At 39.6% G+C, this 20,134-nt stretch overlaps 1 protein-coding gene across 6 annotated transcripts in view; it reads left to right on the top strand.

Moving 5' to 3' along the window:
* MYH11 (myosin heavy chain 11) overlaps window positions 1–20,134 on the top strand; it is a 47,633-nt gene that overhangs the window by 12,940 nt on the left and 14,559 nt on the right. The window contains exons 4-23 of one of the 6 annotated variants that reach the window (XM_066560537.1): window positions 5,114–5,216; window positions 6,845–6,865; window positions 8,764–8,856; window positions 9,258–9,321; window positions 10,543–10,641; window positions 11,637–11,780; window positions 13,153–13,248; window positions 13,605–13,723; window positions 13,895–14,047; window positions 14,214–14,387; window positions 14,561–14,734; window positions 15,158–15,272; window positions 15,887–16,083; window positions 16,242–16,363; window positions 16,485–16,554; window positions 16,697–16,857; window positions 17,683–17,791; window positions 18,685–18,816; window positions 19,098–19,304; window positions 19,660–19,797. In XM_066560537.1, the coding sequence (XP_066416634.1) occupies window positions 5,114–5,216; window positions 6,845–6,865; window positions 8,764–8,856; window positions 9,258–9,321; window positions 10,543–10,641; window positions 11,637–11,780; window positions 13,153–13,248; window positions 13,605–13,723; window positions 13,895–14,047; window positions 14,214–14,387; window positions 14,561–14,734; window positions 15,158–15,272; window positions 15,887–16,083; window positions 16,242–16,363; window positions 16,485–16,554; window positions 16,697–16,857; window positions 17,683–17,791; window positions 18,685–18,816; window positions 19,098–19,304; window positions 19,660–19,797 (2,491 nt within the window). Of the gene's footprint in view, window positions 1–5,113; window positions 5,260–6,082; window positions 6,091–6,844; window positions 6,866–7,034; window positions 7,055–8,763; window positions 8,857–9,257; window positions 9,322–10,542; window positions 10,642–11,636; window positions 11,781–13,152; window positions 13,249–13,604; window positions 13,724–13,894; window positions 14,048–14,213; window positions 14,388–14,560; window positions 14,735–15,157; window positions 15,351–15,838; window positions 16,084–16,241; window positions 16,364–16,484; window positions 16,555–16,696; window positions 16,858–17,682; window positions 17,792–18,684; window positions 18,817–19,097; window positions 19,305–19,659; window positions 19,798–20,134 lie in introns of all 6 variants that reach the window. The other 5 variants (XM_066560536.1, XM_066560535.1, XM_066560534.1 and 2 more) reach the window with 5 other exon arrangements.

Raw genomic sequence — 20,134 nt, 5'->3', positions numbered from 1 at the left:
AAAATTCCTGCAATGATGAAGTAAAAATTGACCATCACATTCTTCCCAGGATAAAACATATCATGGTTATTAAGAATAATTTACAATATGCATTTCCTCCTTCTATTTTTATACTTTAGTTTATTTTTCTACTAGTAAATCTTCTTTTAACTTTGGAAAATTGGTACTTTCAAGAAAGGGACTTTCTTTTGCAAATCTATGCCTCTTTGTTCATGAAAATGCATTAAAGGATCCACTTCTTGCAGGTACCATTTCTTGAAAAAACCTAAAGTGTTTCCCACCAGTAATACATAAAATAGAGAAAATTAAATGCTTTTCTCTCCAGTAATATATAAAGTAGAGAGAATGAAATGCCTTTCCCATTTTGAAAACAGCACAGCAAGTGACTCCTCAAGATGTTTGAAGTAATTGCTGTGTGTTGGATGTGCATCATAACCCATAGCTTAAAACAGTCCTCACAAGTCTTCTAAAGAAAAAGATTGGCCAAGCTAAAGCCAATGTACATAATTTTAACCACTACTGATTTAACATTCTTGTTTGCCTTATTTGTGCAGAAAGAAGAAAGTTCACTTGGCTTGCAGCTTGGCAACTGTCAAGTGGAAGCAATTTGCAGTATTTTATAGAATTGTTAGAAATTATAAGAAATTATCTTCTGGCTTAAAATATGTAAGAATAACTGAAGATTTCATGGCATTGATCAGCCAGGATTTTTTTCTTGAAATAGCTACAGGCGTGAACTTTCCAAGGCCTGGTACCTAAATTGTAAAAGAATAGCTGTAAGGATTCATATGGATCCCCTGAAATGCTCCTGGGACACAGGCTGGGGAGCAGATCTGAGAACTGAGCCTGATTCTGTGTTTCTGACTATAAATATACCCATTCTCGGGACTTTACCCTCGTTAAACCTATCCTCATGTGGTTAAGTACTGTTTGCATTCTTTTACAATCCCTACCATTTGTGTGATTAACCATGGTATGTTTAAAATCTCCATCTGTCTTCAATGCTCATGGGTTCTGGTGCTTCCTCAGAATTCCCTGTCTTTCCAGATTTCATTATTTTCTCTCCATTTCATTAATAACCACACTCATACTGCCTTTGGCCTCCTCTCCTCTGTGCACACACATCCTTTTGCTGTTAGCTCTTTCCCATGGGTAGCATCACTGAACATCCTGTGGTGTCATTCCCTGCCAGTTGCTCTCTGGCCCTTTACAGCCAGCCTCAAAAGACCTGGAAAGTGCAGGTAGAGTATTTTCTAGAGCGCAAATGTGGCTTAGAGAACTGTGCACAAATTTCAGTTTTAAAAAAAGCTACCTTAAATGAAAGAGAAAATCTGATCAAAGTTCTGCGTGTTTGGGGTATTGTGAAGCTCATGCAAACAAGTTGTGAAACACCTGTACCTCTAATCAAGTACTTTTTCATTATCTTTCTGGTTTTTAAAACATGCATGCAGTTTGAACAGCTTCTATAAAAACAGGAAAGTAGCAGGGTCATATTTCCACTTAATTTGATATGGGAAGAGACAAAACATTGAGTGGGGCAGTGCCCTGCCCTTTTCCCCTTCTTCCCCTCTCTCTCTCTCTCTCTGGACAAACCCTCCAGAGCCTCACCCAGCCATGGGACTCCAGCCCATTTCCTTCCCTGATGCACAAAAATCACCCAGAACATCTCCAAACTGCAAAGCCCCATTAATCAAGAGACTCCTCCACGAGAGAGCTGAACTCCTCTTTCCCAGCTCAGTAAATCTCCAAGGCTGGAGCTGGCAGTGGCTGCTGCTTGGCCCCTGTCCCACACAGATATCTGTGGAGCTCCAGCCCAGGCAGAGCTGGTGACCCCGCTCCGAGTCCTTGGGGAATTGTTTTGTAAGTAAACCCGTAGGATCAGTGGGCTGGCTTCTGAGACACGTCTCCAGTGGGGTACAGCTGGTCTGGGACAAAGCTTTTCATGATGTTTGCACATCTCATACTGCAGGACAAAGGCTGCCAAGCCCTAATGTGATTTAGAGCACCTCGTTGAGTGCCCTGCGCACAGGGGCTTCCCACAGTGCCAGCACATTGGGATTAAGGGATGTGTGAACGGGCAATTCTTGTGGTTCATTGCTTACTGAACAAATGCTGAAAATAAATTCTGCTGTTGCTTTTCAGAAGTTTCCAAAAGTGGAATTAAGCTAAGTCTCATATCATAATACTAACATGGAAAGCTTTCAAATTTTCAACAACAACAACAAAAGAAAATACACTTTTAAAACTAATTTTTCTCAGTTGTTCTCAAATGTACAAGAGTCCTAGTTACACTGTAGGCTCAACCCCAACAGTGGGGCCAACCTGCTAGTGTCACCTTTTTCTTCTTTGGAAACCTATTCTAGGTGGGATAATTTTCATTTAAGGTGAAGGTAATGGAGTCATGGAGGATTTTGTAGCTCAAGAGGTACAAAAAATTTATTAGAGCTGAGCACTACATATGTGAGTTTATGTGCTTTAAATCCTATGTTGAGGTCCTAAAACAATGACTGGCAATGAAGGAAGGATAAGTTGAAGTTATACCCCACGTTGTGAGAATGGTATTTTTAACAGAGCAAGCCTGTTAGCCTAGTGGAGCCCTTTGGTCTGGGAAAGCCAAAGAGTTTCTTAGGAGGAAAACTTGCATAGGAAGTAGCTGAAGTGCTGCTGTTGGGCTGCTCAGAACTGTGCAACTTGCTTTTGATCTGGTTTTTTGCATTGGCTATCTGAGCTGGGTGCAAAGAACTGCAGGAAAAAAGACCCATCTTTAGGAATTCAGTCACTGAGCTCAAGAGAGAAAGCAGATTTTAAAACAGGTAGGATTTCTCATACCATCTCACAATGAAAGTTGTTTCTGCTCCCTCAGAAATTACAGTATTTCAAGGCAGATGCAGAGGAAAAACCTGTTCTGGATGACCAATTCTGTTACAACTCAATAGCTCTAGGAAGAATTTCATCCACCTGTGAACTAAGATATTCACATACTTTCCTCCTCCTGGGTCTCCCTGGGTAAACTTCTTGCTATTTAGAGGCATTGACCTGACCTAGCCATTCCTCCTCATTGGTACATTTACATTTACACTGAAATCAGACATCATATGGCTGTGATACATCCTTCAGAGTATCAGGGCTACTAATGTTAAATGGACACTTGTTTGTCAGACATGCCTGTTGTCATGGACGTTTGTGACTGATCTGATATGTTGAAAATACCAGCTAGAGACATTATTCTTCATTACTTATTGACCTTGGAGACTTTCTTCCTATCTAACCTAAAGCAGTTGAGGTTCTGTGTGTTTTCTATTTCACGTTGAGGAACTTTTTTATTGTCTATTTCAAAATTAAGTTAAAGCCTCAAAATCTGTCTGCAGAAAACAGGAAAGCCCTCAGCCTGTGCAGAAGCAAAGAGTTAAGGAGCATTACAGTTTGATGGGATAATTACTAGTAAAATGATGCCATATATGGTAATACTCACAGGGATTCAGGGAAAAGCCAAAAGATGGGCACTGTTGCCCTGGGAGAAAGGAAATGCAATGATGATGTGATGAACTACAAATAACCCTTAATAAAATGGAATAGTTCAAAGCCCAGGGTTTGTTTGAAGAAAGTTGTTTTGGTTGTTTTTTTTCCAAAGAAACAAAGATGTAAGGTAGATTTATTTGAAAAGTTTGTATGCATAGGTCTTCAAATTGGTGTGCTTGGTTTGGAATTGTTCCCAGGACACTTAATTTTTATCAATAAAACATAGAAATGTTTTAAGCACTGAAGCCCAGACAGAGATGAATCCAATCTCTAAACTGTGCAAATTAACTCAGGTCTTGTGAAAAGGAATCTATTAATCTCACTTATTTGTGGTTCAAACACTAAAAGCCAGAAGAAACAGTTCTTATCATGTTGTACCTCAGGCAGGAATTGGTTCTGGTCTCCTAAGGTTTATATCAATGTAATTCTGTATTGAAAGTTCTGTCCAGCACTTCTCCATATTTTTATGTCCATTTATCACTGGTCCTTTGGTAGGGAAAATTAATTCCTGTATTTCCTAATTAGGAAAAGAAGCAGAACTGCAGTGGATTCAGCTAAACACTTTCAGACTCAAAAAAGCTGATAAATATCTCTGGGATTCTTGAAAGTATTGTTCTTTTATTTTTCTAAAATCCATTTTATTATACATCCAAAGGAAAAGAGGTCCAACTTAGATGGTTGCTCTCCTCACAGCACCAGCTCAGTTGAAGACCTCATTTGTTACATCCACATCCACTTTGACTGCTAAGCAGGACAGTATAATAATATTTTTGTGCATATAATCATCAGAGCCAGAGGTATCTGAAAGGCATAAGATGATGTAATGTAACAATTAGAGAGGAAAATTGGCCAGAATTTGTACTGAGAAAAGACTCTGTCAACCTGTAGTTTGAAAACCACTCTTTTACTTTAAGAGAGGGTTTAAGAATTGTTAATAAACTTAATCTAGAAGTCTTCCAAGAGAGAAAAAGTTACCACTGCCTTCCTGCTTCCCAAGGGACACTGCATGGAGCAGAGCTGAGGTGCCAGTTCTGCTGGTCAGACAAATCCCCACCATGTCCCTTATTACCCAGGGAGCAGGGACACCTCAGGCAGTTCCATTCCTGTCCCACTGAATTCAAGGAGCATCTGAATACAAAATTCAGATGAGGCAGGATCAAGTCAGAGACTTAATGCCAGAGATTCAGAAGTGAAAACCATTGTATTACTGCTGATGTTTTCTTTTACTGCTGTATCACATCATAGTTAATGTTGTATTTTTTGATCTTAAAATATAAGCAGACTCCCTGCCAACTCCACTTCTCATAAGTGTTCAGATGCTGCCAAAGCAAGATGAACTGCTGTTCAAAAATGCATCATGTTTTAGAATTCCCTTAAATGGCCCAATGTGCACTCAAAATACTACCAGGACAGAGATATAACTCTGATAATGCATTCTTGGCAGGCTGAAGTCAGGTGCAGTTGGGAGGTGCTGCTCTGGGGTAAAGGAGAACCGAGCTGGGCAGTTTCCAGCCCTGTTTTTATACACTATGTACATGGCAGAAGGACTCCACTGGTTACCTACCTTCTTTTGTGTTATTTTCTTTCCCCTCAGAGGTGAATCTGGTGCTGGCAAGACAGAGAACACCAAGAAGGTCATTCAGTACCTGGCTGTTGTCGCCTCATCACACAAGGGCAAGAAGGACACCAGTGTCACTGTAAGTGAGCTCCTCCATCCCCAGCTCTCCCCAGGCCCCTGGGGCTGTGCTGAGGTCACTCTGCAGCTCAGGGACTGGGGCTTGTCAAGCACTGGCAAATTAAGAGTACCCAATTACGTCACAGCCCTATGTTTATGGAAGAAAAAAATTTGTTTGACACCATCTTAGGCATCAAATCAGAATGTACTTAGGGAGCACAGAAATATTCATAGTTTTCCATAGGCATAGCACCTATTTATATCCCAGCATGAAGGCCTTGAAGTCTGCAAGGGCTCAGGTCCTTGTTTTACCCTTGACCTCTGCCAACTGAGAAGTTTGGGAAAGCCTGTAACTAACACATTGTCCAACTGCATCACAAAAATGTAGGCCAGCATTTAAACTTCCAAAGTTTTGATTGGATTTGTTAGTAAGTTTTCTTAGCAACTAGCAGAGTCCCAGTAGAAAACTTGTCTTTTTTTTTTACTGCTCTGTCAGAGGTAACAATTCTGAAAGGCACAATTTTTTCTAAGTGCTTTGTTCCTTCAAAATGTGTAATAGTCTTGCCTGAGAGACTAAAGTTAATTTTCTTACTTTGAATCATGTACCTGCCCAGTTCCTGGAGATCATTACCATGGCTGAGGCTCTCAGCTGTCTTTACTCTTCTCAGTGATACAACTCCAGGTCCTACATCATTTCCAGCCTTTTGATTGTAACTCAAAACTTCTGCAAAAAAAATGAAGCAATTCACTTTCATCACAAAACAGGCTTAATTCAGGAGAACATTTCATTGTGTCACAAATACAAGATTGGGTACAAGATAAGTAATTATTAGGGAAGTGGGAAATAATGTAAAATTCTCACAGCTGCCCCTGCCCATGTGTCAGCAGAGCACAAGGTGTGCAGCCCTCCCTCTTCCACCACAGATAACTGGGATTTTATGTACAGTGGATTCTAATTGGGAGTAGGGGAGGGAGTAGGTGTCCTTTTGAGTCATATTTTCTAGAAATCTGTGATTTAATTTAGTGGAAACAGTCCAAGACTAATGTTTAATATTTAATGTTTATGCAAAAAAAGTAATTTCTTCCTATTGAGTCCCTGCTCAGTAGCTGGGGGAAATGAGCTTGAGGTGCCAAAGCCATCCCTAACTGCAGACTGCTCTGGGGAATTATGTAAGTCTCAGGACCAAATTTGCCCTGAGACAGACCTGAAGGCAAATATCCATCAGAGAGGAGCTGAGAAAAAGTCTAATTTGTTCTGTATCATGCTGACAAATAGTAATTCAATGATTGGGACTACTGACACTGCAATTTCAGTCATTAAAATATAATGAATAACAAAATGCACCAGAGAAGAATGAGAGATTTATCATAAAAATATTTGCCCTTGTCTGGTCCTTAGAGACTAACCTGGGACTGGGTCCAAATCCCATCTCTTTACTTCAGGATTTTTCTTTTCTTCAGTTAATATGCTCTAAGTATGTTAATGGTATTTGTACCCTTGATATGTCTGCAATAGATTGTTCATATCTGTATTCCTGGTTTGTTTGCATGGAAACTGTACTGGTTATTTTAATACAGGAAAAACAATAAAAATATCTGTCTAATGGAAATTATACTGACACTTGTTTTATACCATGTTATTCAACACAGCAAGGTCCATCTTTTGCCTACGTGAGTAACTTAGACTGTTTGATGTGTGTTTAAGGCACTGAGTGTAGATCTGCATGCTATTGTTGCACCCCAAAAATTTAAGAGAGATTTTGTTGAAATATGTTGTATGATATGATAAAAAGCAACAATAGCACCAAATGCTCTCACAAATCGACCCTAACTGTGTCAGGCCCCATGGTAAAGAATGAGGTCTGACACAGGCAGGGTCATCTTTCAAATATCACTCTCTTCTATACCTCTGTGTGTGTTCAAATTGCCATAGTTTGAATTAAATTTCCCACAATCCTGGAAGAGCCACTCAGCCTGAAATTTAACAATGCAGTTTCTGAATGAAATACCCAAATGCTTTCTGTGCTTCAGGTTGAAGTTTTTAGGACTGTTGTGAAATAATTCCTAAACCTCACGGTGTTTGATTTGTATGGCTGCATGCTTTCCATTTGTTATTGCTTGGAATTTTCCATTTCCATGTAACTGTTGAGAACTGTTCACCACCACAAGAGTTAGCATGTTCTTAGCTTGCTGCTGTGGCGTGTACCAGAGCAATTCCCACTGCAGCACCTGTCTGCAGGTGTGTTACAGGCCCTCCTCTCTGTGTGCCATACACATAGCAATGCTTTGGGAATACAGGCAGGTTTGCTGGCACATTCTTGTGCCAGCAAATGAGATTTATTTTCTTTCATGCAGTCTTTTTTTGCCCCATTGTGACTGCTGCCTCTCAGACTTTAGCTGTGACAGTGTTGACCCTTAGTTAATTTAGTAGTTCCTTTGACAATTTCTCTGAAAATAAAAATTATTTCATGGTTGGCATGGGCAGCTCTGTGGAGTCTGGTGGACTTACAGCTGCACAAAGTGCTGGAGCCAAAGTTTTACCCCCAGCTCTATAGCATAGTTCAGTTCTCAGTAGAAGCAGGTGGTGTCTGTCTCATTTTAACAGACAAGGTTCTATTGTAGATGCCATAGATTCAAATTAAATATTGCCTTAATTTCTACTTAAAATTATTTAAATAATATCTTATTATCTATCAAGGACTTTTTCCTTTTCAGGGTGAGTTATTTGAAATAATGCATATTACTACAGAGTAGTACTCAAAGAATAGTGTGGCAAAGTAAATGTGAATCTAAGTGATCTCATAGGACAGAGCTGAATGAAAAGTTTTGACAAGCTGTATACATATGCAAAGTATTTTTTCAACTTCATTGGTTTGCTTAGAAATAGGATTAGGTAAATATATAGAACTAAATGCATGCTTGTTTCATTGCATGATTTGTTTCCTTAGCAATTACTAACCACAATTAACAATATAATATGAAGACTGTGTGTTTGCATGAGAATTCATTATCCTAGTTTGAAATAAATCAATGCAATTCCATATTTAACCTACATAGCCTTGCATGGATCATTATTAATAGACCTGATAAAATCTGCTTTGTAGCTTTGTGCTGCATTACATTAAAATTATTCTCAGCAAGTTATTCTAATTACATTGTCATTTGCTAGCAAAGGGTCTCAATAAACTAACTTGGAAAAGACATGCTAGAGGATCCTTTAAGAATATCCCTCTAAAAATTATATTAAACTGGAAAAAATAATTGACACTGAATGTCCCTTTTTTAAAGAAGGCCAGTCGTGATGCTAAACAGATTAATAGAGTTTGATCTGTCACAGGCAACAAGGCTGGAAAAGGGTCATGTATACAGGGCAGCAGTTAATTGCACAAATACCTAAACACAAAGTTTAATAGAGAATGAAAACAAATCCACATGAAATGCAGTATTCAGCAAAAAAAAAAAAATTAGAGACTTAAATTAGATTTCACCTCTCTCTGCCTTTCTCTGAGTGTTAGTTTCAACTAAGTAATTACGAATTTTAGTGTTAACTGCTTCTGAATGAATTTTAGGGTGAGCTGGAAAAACAGCTTCTCCAGGCAAACCCTATTCTTGAAGCTTTTGGAAATGCCAAAACTGTGAAGAATGACAACTCCTCCAGATTTGTAAGTAGGAGAAATGCAGTTCGGTCTGTGGGTCCATGTGGGTCAACTTTAGCAGAGAGAGTTTCACAGATCCAACCCTGTTCCCTCACTGACCTCGTGGAAATCCAAGTAGAACAAAGATATTATCCAACCCCTGCTTCCAAAGCCTAGTCCAGTAGGGAGAACCCCTTTCCCTCAAGTGCCTGAACAAAATGTGGGGGAACCTGTACAGAGGGAATATCAGAGAAGGTCACTTCCTTGCAGGCTGTTCCACAGGTCACCCCAGCAGGTGGGAGTCAAGCATGTTATTCCAGGGAGGGTGGTGTACACATCTTATGGAACAGGCTAAATACTGGCTAATATTGGAAAACCTGGCACTTCCTGAAAGAACAGCACAATTTAGATCTTCTTTTCATTCACAGGGCAAATTCATCCGCATCAACTTCGACGTGACGGGCTACATTGTGGGAGCAAACATAGAAACTTGTATCCTTCGCAGTGAGCTGCACCAGGCTGGGAGGAAGGCACATAAACAAGCTCACTGCATGTCTAAGAAAGGCAAACACTGCTGAGGCTGCTATAAACAAAGAGGGAGCGAAGTGGCCCCGTTTGTGCTGATATCAGCTTCTGTCCTGCTCTCAGTTTTGTTTCCAGGGCTGTTTTCTCAGCTATAGGAAAGGGAGCTATTCCCCAAATACAGCTTCAGGAACTGGACACCCCATACCCAAGGCAGTGACAAGGGACATTTTTGTGTCCAGAGGACTTGTCTTGCCAGGATGCTAAATACTAACTGCTGTGTCAAATGACACACCCAGAGCAGTGAGCTGTGTATCAATAACCTCGATGTGTTTTTTCAGGGAAAGTGGACTGAGAAATTCAGGCTCAGTCTGACCTTACTTGTCAGGTATGTTGCCTGTTCCCTTGGTATGTTTATGAGCTAGTATATTTTAATGAACATATTAATATGCAGGTGCTTTCCTCAGTGTTGCACTGCTCATCTTTGCATATAGAAAGAGCTTCTTGCTCCAATAAATGAGAAAAAATGATGCAGCTATAAAGAAGTACCTTATCCCTTGAGTGTAGCATCAAGCAACAAACAGTTTATCATTCTGCTCTTATTTCAATAACTGATCTTCAGAAAAAATCATTAACATTTTAACATTTTTGATCTTAACTGAAGTTTACTCTACAGCACTTTAGCTTTTAAAGAGTGAATCACTGACTGGTATCGAAATACTTACATTATTGATAACTTCATTTTTATTAGCTTATAGTCACAAAAATGGTCCATAAATATAACTTGATTTTATTGCTTTTATACCTACAGTACTCACCTCAAGAACTCTTTTTTTCTAGCAGCCCCACCATATGTTGAAAGAATTATATTGCTGCTTCATTTTCAAAGTGGTATGAGTTATATTGTGACTATTAGTTTCAGATCGTGGATTTTAGAATAATTCTGGTCTATTTTGCTTACTGCCATGATTACCAGCATTTACCCTGCAACAGCAAGTAGGAGATTGATCTGCTTATTGTGGTAAGCATTATAACAATACCAGAGCTCCTGCCACAGAATTAGACACATATTCATGTTAGACAAGTACATGGCAAATATTTCAACAATGCTATTGATGGTTCTGAGGCTGATGGCACAATTAAGAAAGGACTGAATCATGTTATTGATTTTTTAACACACTTTACAAACAGATTTGCTTGAAAAATCCCGTGCAATTCGTCAGGCTAAAGATGAAAGAACATTTCACATCTTTTACTATTTGATTGCTGGAGCTTCTGAACAGATGAGAAGTAAGTGCCTTACTAATGATTCTCTCATCTCATTGAATAGTCTAAGCAATGGCTTGCCTAAGTATTTATCTTAATTTCCGTAATTACATGTCATTCAATCCTTACTATAAATAAATGCAATAGAAATAGCTATGTATTTTAGCTAGAGAAAACAATTTTTTCAAGTGAATTAGAAGGAAGCATCAATTCATGTCCACCTGTTTGAGACCTGTTTGAGGCAGGTTGTTTGTAGTTTACAAGATATTTTAATTTACAGGAGATGTAGACCCATTCAGATCCCATCCTGAATAATATCAAGATAAATTGGAAAGAGTTATTAATTGCTTTACACAAAAGAGATTGGGGGTTCCAACAAGAATATCAGCTCATTGTTTTAAAATAAATTAAGAGAATGTCTTTGCCACAGTATGTTATTACACTGTGAAAGGCACAGCTCCAGATGTATGGGAACATCATGGTTCAAATATGACATATTTCCCTAAATAATTTGTTGCTAAAGAATGTAAAAAGCAATGGGTTATTCCATATTTCCCCTGGCTTTTATGTTCCTTACCTAAGAATCTGCTGTTGGTCATAGAATAGGTTTGAACAGTCTGTTAGTTTGGCCCACTTTGGTTGTTACCTTGTTCCATTCTTATTATTATGGGCTATGAATCCCCACAGGGAGAGGCACAATTCTGAGTAGGTTACATATGGCACTCAATAAAAGGATTTGGGGAAGAATGGCTCAGATTTGAATCCATAGGAAACAAAATTGTCCCAAAGTGCAGGGATGTTCTCCAGTCACTAATGAAAACTAGAAAATTAATACCATCAAAATAGTTGCTAAATAGTTATTTTGAAAATATTTGACAAAACACTAAACTCCTCATACGAGCAGCTTTTTCCTTTGGTGATAATTTTGGGGTTTTTTTTTCTGTTGTTCCTTAGGAGAATTAATGAACCAAGAGCATTAAGTAAATGCTCTTAAATAAAGCTTTTCTTCTTCTTTTTAGATGATTTGTTGCTGGAAGGCTTCAACAATTACACCTTTCTATCCAGTGGCTATGTGCCTATTCCTTCTCAACAAGATGATGAAATGTTCCAGGAGACCTTGGAAGCCATGAAAATTATGGGCTTTACTGATGAGGAGCAGACATGTGAGAATTGTTGTCAACACTGTATTCAACATTTACATCTTCAAGTGACACCACATAGAGATGCAGATGCAGAGGTTAATTCTGTCCAGAATAATCACTCTGCAAAGCTAATTTGTGTTTATGAAAGGGAATATTTCTCATTGGAACCCCCTACATATCCAAAAAGAGATTACTATCTAAGCCAGCTCTATCAACAGTAATGACCATTTAAAGCCATTGTTCAGAACTTTCCAACTAGCATGAAAAAGTTCCAAAATAATCTGATTTGTTTTTGAAGGAAATAGAACAGGCTCAAATAGCTCATATGTACTCACTGATTCAGAAAAAAGAGAAATAAAACCAAAGGGGATGAAACAACAGTTAAACTGTTTTGAAAATGTGGGCCTGCCAGAGACATCCACCTGCACAGCTTTTACCTCTCAGTGCTGCTGGCAGTGTGCAGGGCTGTCAGATGCAAATTGCCATGTCCCAAGTGACACCTGGTGGCAAAAGCAGCGTCCTCCCATTGCTGAAGCTTGCAGCAGCTGCAGCAGCAGAAGGGCAGATCCCTCAGCTGAGCAAATCCCCAGCCTTGCTCAGTCTGGATGATGGTGCTGGTGCACACTGCTCTGCTCTCCTGGCAGTACTGCCATGGACAGCAGCATTCTCCACTGCAGCAACAGGAATCATTCTTTTGCTGTCTGAACCCCTCTGACTTCATGCTCTAAAAAAGAAGCCCATTAGGACAATATTCTTCTACTGTATAAATTAGATAAATTTACAGATAAATAAATAGAAGTCCTCAAATCAATACAACCTCATCTGTAACATATCAGTAGATTTTACTGCCTGAGATTAGGTGGCATCACATTTATGTATATTTTAGTTATCAAACATTAATAAATACCTTTTCTGGATTTTGACATTCATCCATTTAAAGACATGTATACATTTGATTCTAGTTACACAACTAAATATCCCCATGTCCCTGAATAACTGGACATTCAGAAGTGCCACACATTTTTGAAGCTGCTGGTAATTCAGATTTTATTTTTTATTTCAAAGACTCTTGAGTGACTGAGCAGGGAGGATGCTACAGGCACTGTGAGTGGGAGAGAAATTCCTGAGATGTGGGGATCTGCCTGGGGAGCCAGCATAACTTAGCTTGAGGTGCTGGTGTTCCCAGACTGGCCCATTTGCTCCACTGCACAGATTGTGGAGATTTTTGCTCAATCACTTCTCAAACTCCTCCAGTTTTAAGGCCTTTAAAACAAGCCTTACTCTTTCCAGAGAGGTACAGACTATCAGAGGCATTAGAATGTTATTGCAGAGGACAGAGTTTTCAAAACATGGCCAATCTGTTCCTCATTTATGTTATCTGTTTCTCTTACAGCTATTCTGAGAGTTGTTTCATCTGTCCTACAACTGGGTAATATTGTCTTCAAGAAGGAGAGAAACACTGATCAAGCTTCTATGCCAGATGATACTGGTATGATTTTCCACTTTAAAATTTAGTTAACATTAAGAAATTAATAAAACAGCAACTCTTTATCAATATTTTTATATAATTGCTATTATCTGTGTAGCTCTCAGGCTTTAAAATATAAACCATGCTTAAAATCAGCTCAGTTATCATTACCTTTTCTAGTAATCTTGAATCCATAAATTGATGAATGGTGAATTTGTTGCTTGGATCACAAATCTTCCTTTTATGGTGTCATTTCTTGTATGTACAATAGAGGAAGATAAATAACTCTGCATACCTGCTGAGCTACTCATATTCACACTTACTGACCAGCTAAGATGCAATTCAGTCTGAAATAAAATCTCACTTTTTTATTCTAGCTGCACAAAAAGTGTGCCACCTGATGGGAATTAATGTGACAGATTTCACAAGATCTATTCTGACCCCAAGGATCAAGGTTGGACGAGATGTTGTCCAGAAAGCTCAGACCAAAGAGCAGGTACCACATGCTCTCTGCTCAGCCCTCCTGAAGCTCTTCTCCCTTTTCCCATTTCTATTTCTCCTTACATCTTGTCTAAAGGGAAACATTAATTTTCTGTCTCATTTCTACAGAAATTAACAGTAATGTGGGTTTCTTCTTTCATTTACAATCTCCTCTGACCTTTTCTAGGCAGACTTTGCCATAGAAGCTTTGGCCAAGGCAAAATTTGAGCGTCTGTTCCGTTGGATCCTGGCTCGCGTGAACAAAGCTCTCGATAAAACAAAAAGACAAGGAGCTTCTTTCTTGGGGATCCTCGACATTGCTGGATTTGAGATTTTTGAGGTATGTACTGTGGAACACAAGCTGACTAAACTCATATAGATCCTTAAATTTTAATTATTTTAATATGCAAAAAGAAACACAAAATAGCAAATACCATCTTGTCATTTAAGTTCAGTCTTGAAGGTCTCTTTCTAATGTTACAAATTCACTGCTTTCCTCTTCACAGATCAATTCATTTGAGCAGCTGTGCATCAACTACACTAATGAGAAACTTCAGCAGCTTTTCAACCACACAATGTTTATATTGGAGCAAGAGGAATACCAGCGAGAGGGCATTGAATGGAATTTCATTGACTTTGGCCTGGACCTGCAACCTTGCATCGAGCTGATCGAAAGACCAGTAAGATTCTCTCTCTCTGTGGGTGGGATACTCCAGAGGTATCAGTTATGTGTCAGTACAACAAGAGATCCTTTATTTCCTGGAAGGATCTGGAACCTCAGGGGTGAGGAAGGTGGTGCTCTGTCTGTGCCTCTGCTTGTGATGATTCTGATCTCATACTGCTTCCATTGCAGACCAACCCTCCCGGTGTCCTGGCTCTGCTGGATGAAGAGTGCTGGTTCCCCAAGGCTACTGACACATCCTTTGTGGAGAAACTAATTCAAGAACAAGGCAACCATCCCAAATTCCAGAAGCCCAAGCAACTCAAGGACAAAACAGAATTCTGTATAATGCACTATGCAGGAAAGGTACAGATTGAGCTATTTTGACTTAGGGAACTTTGGTTCTTTGATACCCAAAGGATCAAAGAGAAACATTCTGGTACTTGCATTGATGAGACATAGCTTTAATTATGAAATGTGCTTATTAAGTGTTTTAATTACACAACACATGAAAAAAGATTTGCAAATCATGGTTGTGCTAAGCTCACAAGAAAACAAAAATTACCATCACTGAGGTTATTGAAAATCCAAGTAATTTGTAACCTTTTCTAGCAAGCAGACTTTTTAAAGACATCAGTACATGTGAGAATAAATACTCAGCCCTCAACCCTAGAAACCTTTGCACATTATTTGTCTTATTTTGTGTTAATACAGTGCCCTGTTTTCTTGGACACTCCAGATTTCTTATCAAGAACAAATTTTTGATGTAGCACTCACTGTTTCCTGCAGGTTACCTACAATGCAACTGCCTGGCTGACAAAGAACATGGATCCACTAAACGACAATGTGACTTCTCTGCTGAACCAGTCTTCAGACAAATTTGTAGCAGACCTTTGGAAGGATGGTATGAATCACAAATCTAAATCACTGATGGGGTTTAAAGGGAGAAACTCCTACCACAACTTTTTGACAGCCATCCCTTGCTGGTAGCACACAAGTGTGAATGTGATAGGCATAGAAGAGACTGAGCTAAGACATAAGAATAATGTGTTCTAAAGACATCATTAATGAAAAAATTCATTAGAGAGTTTTAAGCACTACCAAAAAATTTCCTTAATATTATTCAGCAACAACATAAAAATTATTCATTACACTGTTAAAATGTTGCTGAACGTGTAAAATTGTAGACCTCACTTAGCAGAGGTTATTGTTAGGTTTTATGAAGGCTTTCATGTAAGTTCTGTGGAGTTGTATTTAATTCACGGAGATAATAAAATATATTCTAGGTATTCAGTTGCTCCATTCTGTCACTACTTAACAAAATCCACATTTTCATCTTTGACAGAAGTAGACTATTTACCCAGAAGGACTTCTAGTACATTTGTCAGAATGCTTCTATTGCATAAAAAATATACCTGTCCTCTTTGGCAATCTGCAGCGTAACCATGGCAGTGACGAGTGTGATGTGAGGCAAGGAGAGTTTATTTAAACTGTTCCATTCTTCTTTTTCTATTTCAGTGGACCGTATTGTTGGGCTGGACCAAATGGCCAAGATGAGTAGTGAAAGCTCACTCCCCAGTGCCTCAAAAACCAAGAAAGGCATGTTCCGTACTGTTGGACAGCTCTACAAGGAGCAGCTGACCAAACTGATGACCACCCTGAGGAACACCAACCCCAACTTTGTCCGCTGCATCATTCCAAATCATGAAAAAAGGGTAAGTTTCAGATGCTCGGTTTTCAGACTACCGCCACGTTACTCCTGTCGAGCTGCTCGCTGCACGTGGCACAGCTGAACAATGTCTTCAAACACAAACACATGGATGGTAACATTTTTGTAAATCTGTGTTAAAAATACCTTCTGTCCCCTTTTTAGTCTGGCAAGCTTGATGCCCATTTAGTGCTGGAGCAGCTGCGCTGCAATGGTGTCCTGGAAGGGATCCGCATCTGCCGCCAGGGATTCCCCAACAGGATCGTCTTCCAGGAGTTCCGCCAGCGGTACGAGCGCTCAGCCCCAGCTCTGCCCTTAGCAGGGCTGTACTCCTCTCTGTCTGTCTGTCTGTCTGTACCAAACCACCCAGTGTGTTTCAGCCTCCCTAACATAAGCATCTTTTGGCAGATATGAAATTCTTGCTGCAAATGCCATTCCTAAAGGATTCATGGATGGGAAGCAGGCTTGCATACTCATGGTGAGGAAAGCATTTTTGATCCTATTATAATCAGGCCTATGCTTTTTACATAAAAGCATTGAGACTGAACAGAAATGAGAAGTGATTTTTAGTATCCTAAACCTCAGCACTGGAGTTAAAAAATATCCCTGTTTTCCTCCAGATAAAAGCACTAGAGCTTGATCCCAACTTGTACAGAATTGGACAGAGTAAAATCTTCTTCAGAACTGGTGTTCTGGCTCACCTGGAAGAAGAGAGAGACCTGAAGATCACAGATGTTATTATAACCTTCCAGGCTATGTCCCGAGGCTACCTAGCAAGAAAGTAAGAAAATATGCTGACAAATAGTATGTTTTCTGCAGCAAAGTATCTGCAGGGTCCTTTAGTGTTCCATATAACAAACTGAAGATACTGAGACATTTCATTATTAGTTATATTGCATTAAAACTTGTGGCCAATGAAGGTTTCACCTCCAGCCCAGAAAAGGCTGATCAGTGTAATTACTGGGAAGCAGTTACACTGTGAGGCTGCTCACACCCCTCTGTACAATAAGCTGAGACAATGACCATCATTTAAGCATCTCTGTGTTTATACCAGCAGGAAAGGAGCATTCTAAGCTGTTACTGGAGTCATATGCACTACAAGTAGCAGCACCCCTGGCATCTATAAAACATAAAATAATTTCTTCCACAGCTTCAATGTGGAGCACTGATCATCTAGCATGATCTCAGTTAATGTACACCACAAAACTATCAACAATAATGCCTTTTTTTTCTGTATACTATCAAGGCTTTCAAATTGCCAGACAAAGAATTATGCCTCAAGAATGATAATCAGTGCAAGATCTGCGTGCCTGTGTACTCTGGAAAGGTGTTCACACCCAGAACTAGATCTATACATCTGTGCCTACCCCTGGAATGCAAACAGCCAAAAACCAAAACAAAATATCAGACAGCTAACCAGAGTTATCACCCTTCCTCAGGAAAGCACAGGCACTGTTAAAGCAACAAAAGAATTTGTGCCAGACTCCCCAAACCATGTGGCTCATCAGCAGACTCTCATGCCAGAGTTTCTTTGCTTAATGTGTGTACCTTGCAAACACCTTCTATTCTCAGACTGAACCAATTTGTTTTGTGTTTTTAATCACAGAGCCTTTGCCAAGAGACAGCAACAGTTGACTGCAATGAAGGTTATCCAAAGAAATTGTGCTGCCTACCTGAAGCTGAGGAACTGGCAGTGGTGGAGACTGTTTACTAAAGTGAGTGACTGCTATCAGTAAATCTCTCCTCAGTTTTCCAAAAGAAAAGAAATGCACATGATATCAAGGTACATCTTTTCAGGGACACTCCTTGTTCCAAAGCCCATTGCAGCTGGTGGCAAGAGCCTCATTAGTTTCACAAAATTTGGGGTTAGAGATACCCTGATAGTTCTATAACGCCACTAACATTAAAGTTGGTTCTAACTTGAGAAGAAAACAATCTAGTTAGGCAGAAATTCATAAAAAGGCAGAAATTCATTTGCATGCTTGGAGACTTTTTTAATTGCCACAACATGAAATAATTTCACAGGGATGGATAATGAGAACACTGAGTAAAATGGAATTTTCCAAACATCCAGAGTGATGTATCTATGGGGAACCAAATAGCTTGGGAATTCCTAACTGGGACACTGGACATCTTCCTGCTAGGAATCCATGCAAATTAAGTCTATTTTCCTATTAAAGAGGCTCGGGTGTTTCAAGAATGGCCTTCAGTTTGGATTCAGAAATCTTTTCCTACTTGGATTGATAACAATCTCCTCTGCAACCAGAAACAGGCAGTAACACACAGCTGTGTGTGCACATTGCCTTTCTATGCAGATGTAACTTTTGTACCTTATCAAGGGATGAAAATAAGCCTGGACACATTTCAAAAGTGACACTATCAGAGGCAGAGGTGCTCACAAGGCCCCTGGAATTAACACAGAGACAGCCAAGAGCAACACTGCTGAGGCTTGGGGATTTAAAGATGTTCCCATCAAGCTTGGCTGGACAGTATCTGTCCAGTCTTGAGCAATGACAGCACTACCATTAGTGCCAGTCAGCCCTTGAGTCCATGCTCAGCAACACAAGTACTGACAGGAAACATGCTTTAAAAACCCTTCCATTTCCAGGTGAAACCACTGCTGCAAGTCACCCGCCAAGAGGAAGAAATGCAGGCCAAGGATGAAGAGCTACAAAAAACTAAGGAAAGACAACAAAAAGCAGAGAGTGAATTGAAGGAGCTGGAACAGAAACACGCACAGGTGATTTACAGCCCTGAGCTGCTGGGAAACACTAGCTGTTCTTTTACCATGTCTAGAAACTGTTATAATAAAGGTGTCTCTCTCCTTTGCACTCATGATTGTATTCATAGCAATGGTCCAGAGCAGAAGGTCAGTGCAGACAAGCTCCCAGCCCCTTCAGTAAAGGCCCAAATTCCACACAAGAATGTGTGGTGGAGCTGCCTGCCTGTACCCCAGGAGTGTCCAGGAAAACAACCAACTTGCACTCCAAGCTTACCTTCCTCTCCATTTTATTTGTGCAGCTTGTTGAAGAGAAGAACCTCCTGGCAGAGCAGCTTCAGGCAGAAACTGAGCTGTATGCTGAGGCTGAGGAGATGAGAGTCCGTTTAGCTGCTAAGAAACAAGAGCTGGAAGAGGTCCTGCATGAGATGGAAGCCAGAATTGAGGAGGAGGAGGAGCGCAGCCAGCAGCTGCAGGCAGAGAAGAAAAAGATGCAACAACAAATGCTGGTAAGGAGACATAAGTGACAAATAACTTGGATCTCACTGGGACACAACAGAGACAGGAAAACCTCAGATCCTAGGACAGTGCTTGCTGTAGGATATATATCTGTGCTACTGAAGGACAATCAATTGATGCTCTTTCCTCCAGAGTTCTCTTCCTTATCTCAACCCTAATATTTTCTCTAAAACATTAAAAATCTTTCCTTCTATGTTGTCAAGTATTACAGATTGTCTAGTTCTTTACAAAAACAACAAAGTTTACAACATGCAGTAATAAGCATTAAGCATTTCTTAAGAACTGTAGAAGTAGTATTTTATTTCTAGAATTCATGTTTTGTGGGTTTCTCTTTCCCCCTTAAAGGACCTTGAGGAACAGCTGGAAGAAGAAGAAGCTGCAAGGCAGAAACTGCAACTTGAAAAAGTAGCAGCAGATAGCAAGATAAAGAAAATGGAAGATGATATTCTGGTAATGGAAGATCAGAATAACAAGCTAAGCAAGGTGAGTTCTAGGTCCACTTCTTACTCTGAAAATAGTGAAAGTTGAGAGAAAACCTTCTCTTCCACTAGAACACTAGGAACACTCTTGACTATCTAATCTCATGGATGCACAGTTACACCAGACCATCAGTCCTGCCTGTATCAAATGCATTTCTGATAATTTTCCTGTGCTCATTTAAACAATCCAAAATCATGTAAAACTACTCTGAGACCTGCTGTAGCAACAATATTTTCAAGCAAAATATTTACAGCAGTCATGCACAATCAGTGAAATACGTGTCTTCTTATCCAAAAGCAGACTAAATAATTCTCTTGGTTTGCAACTACTTTCAACAAAA

The sequence above is a fragment of the Molothrus aeneus genome, chromosome 16 (genome assembly GCF_037042795.1).
Source record: "Molothrus aeneus isolate 106 chromosome 16, BPBGC_Maene_1.0, whole genome shotgun sequence".
Taxonomy (NCBI): Eukaryota; Metazoa; Chordata; class Aves; order Passeriformes; family Icteridae; genus Molothrus; species Molothrus aeneus.
This window is presented reverse-complemented; position numbering and strand designations above follow the sequence as displayed.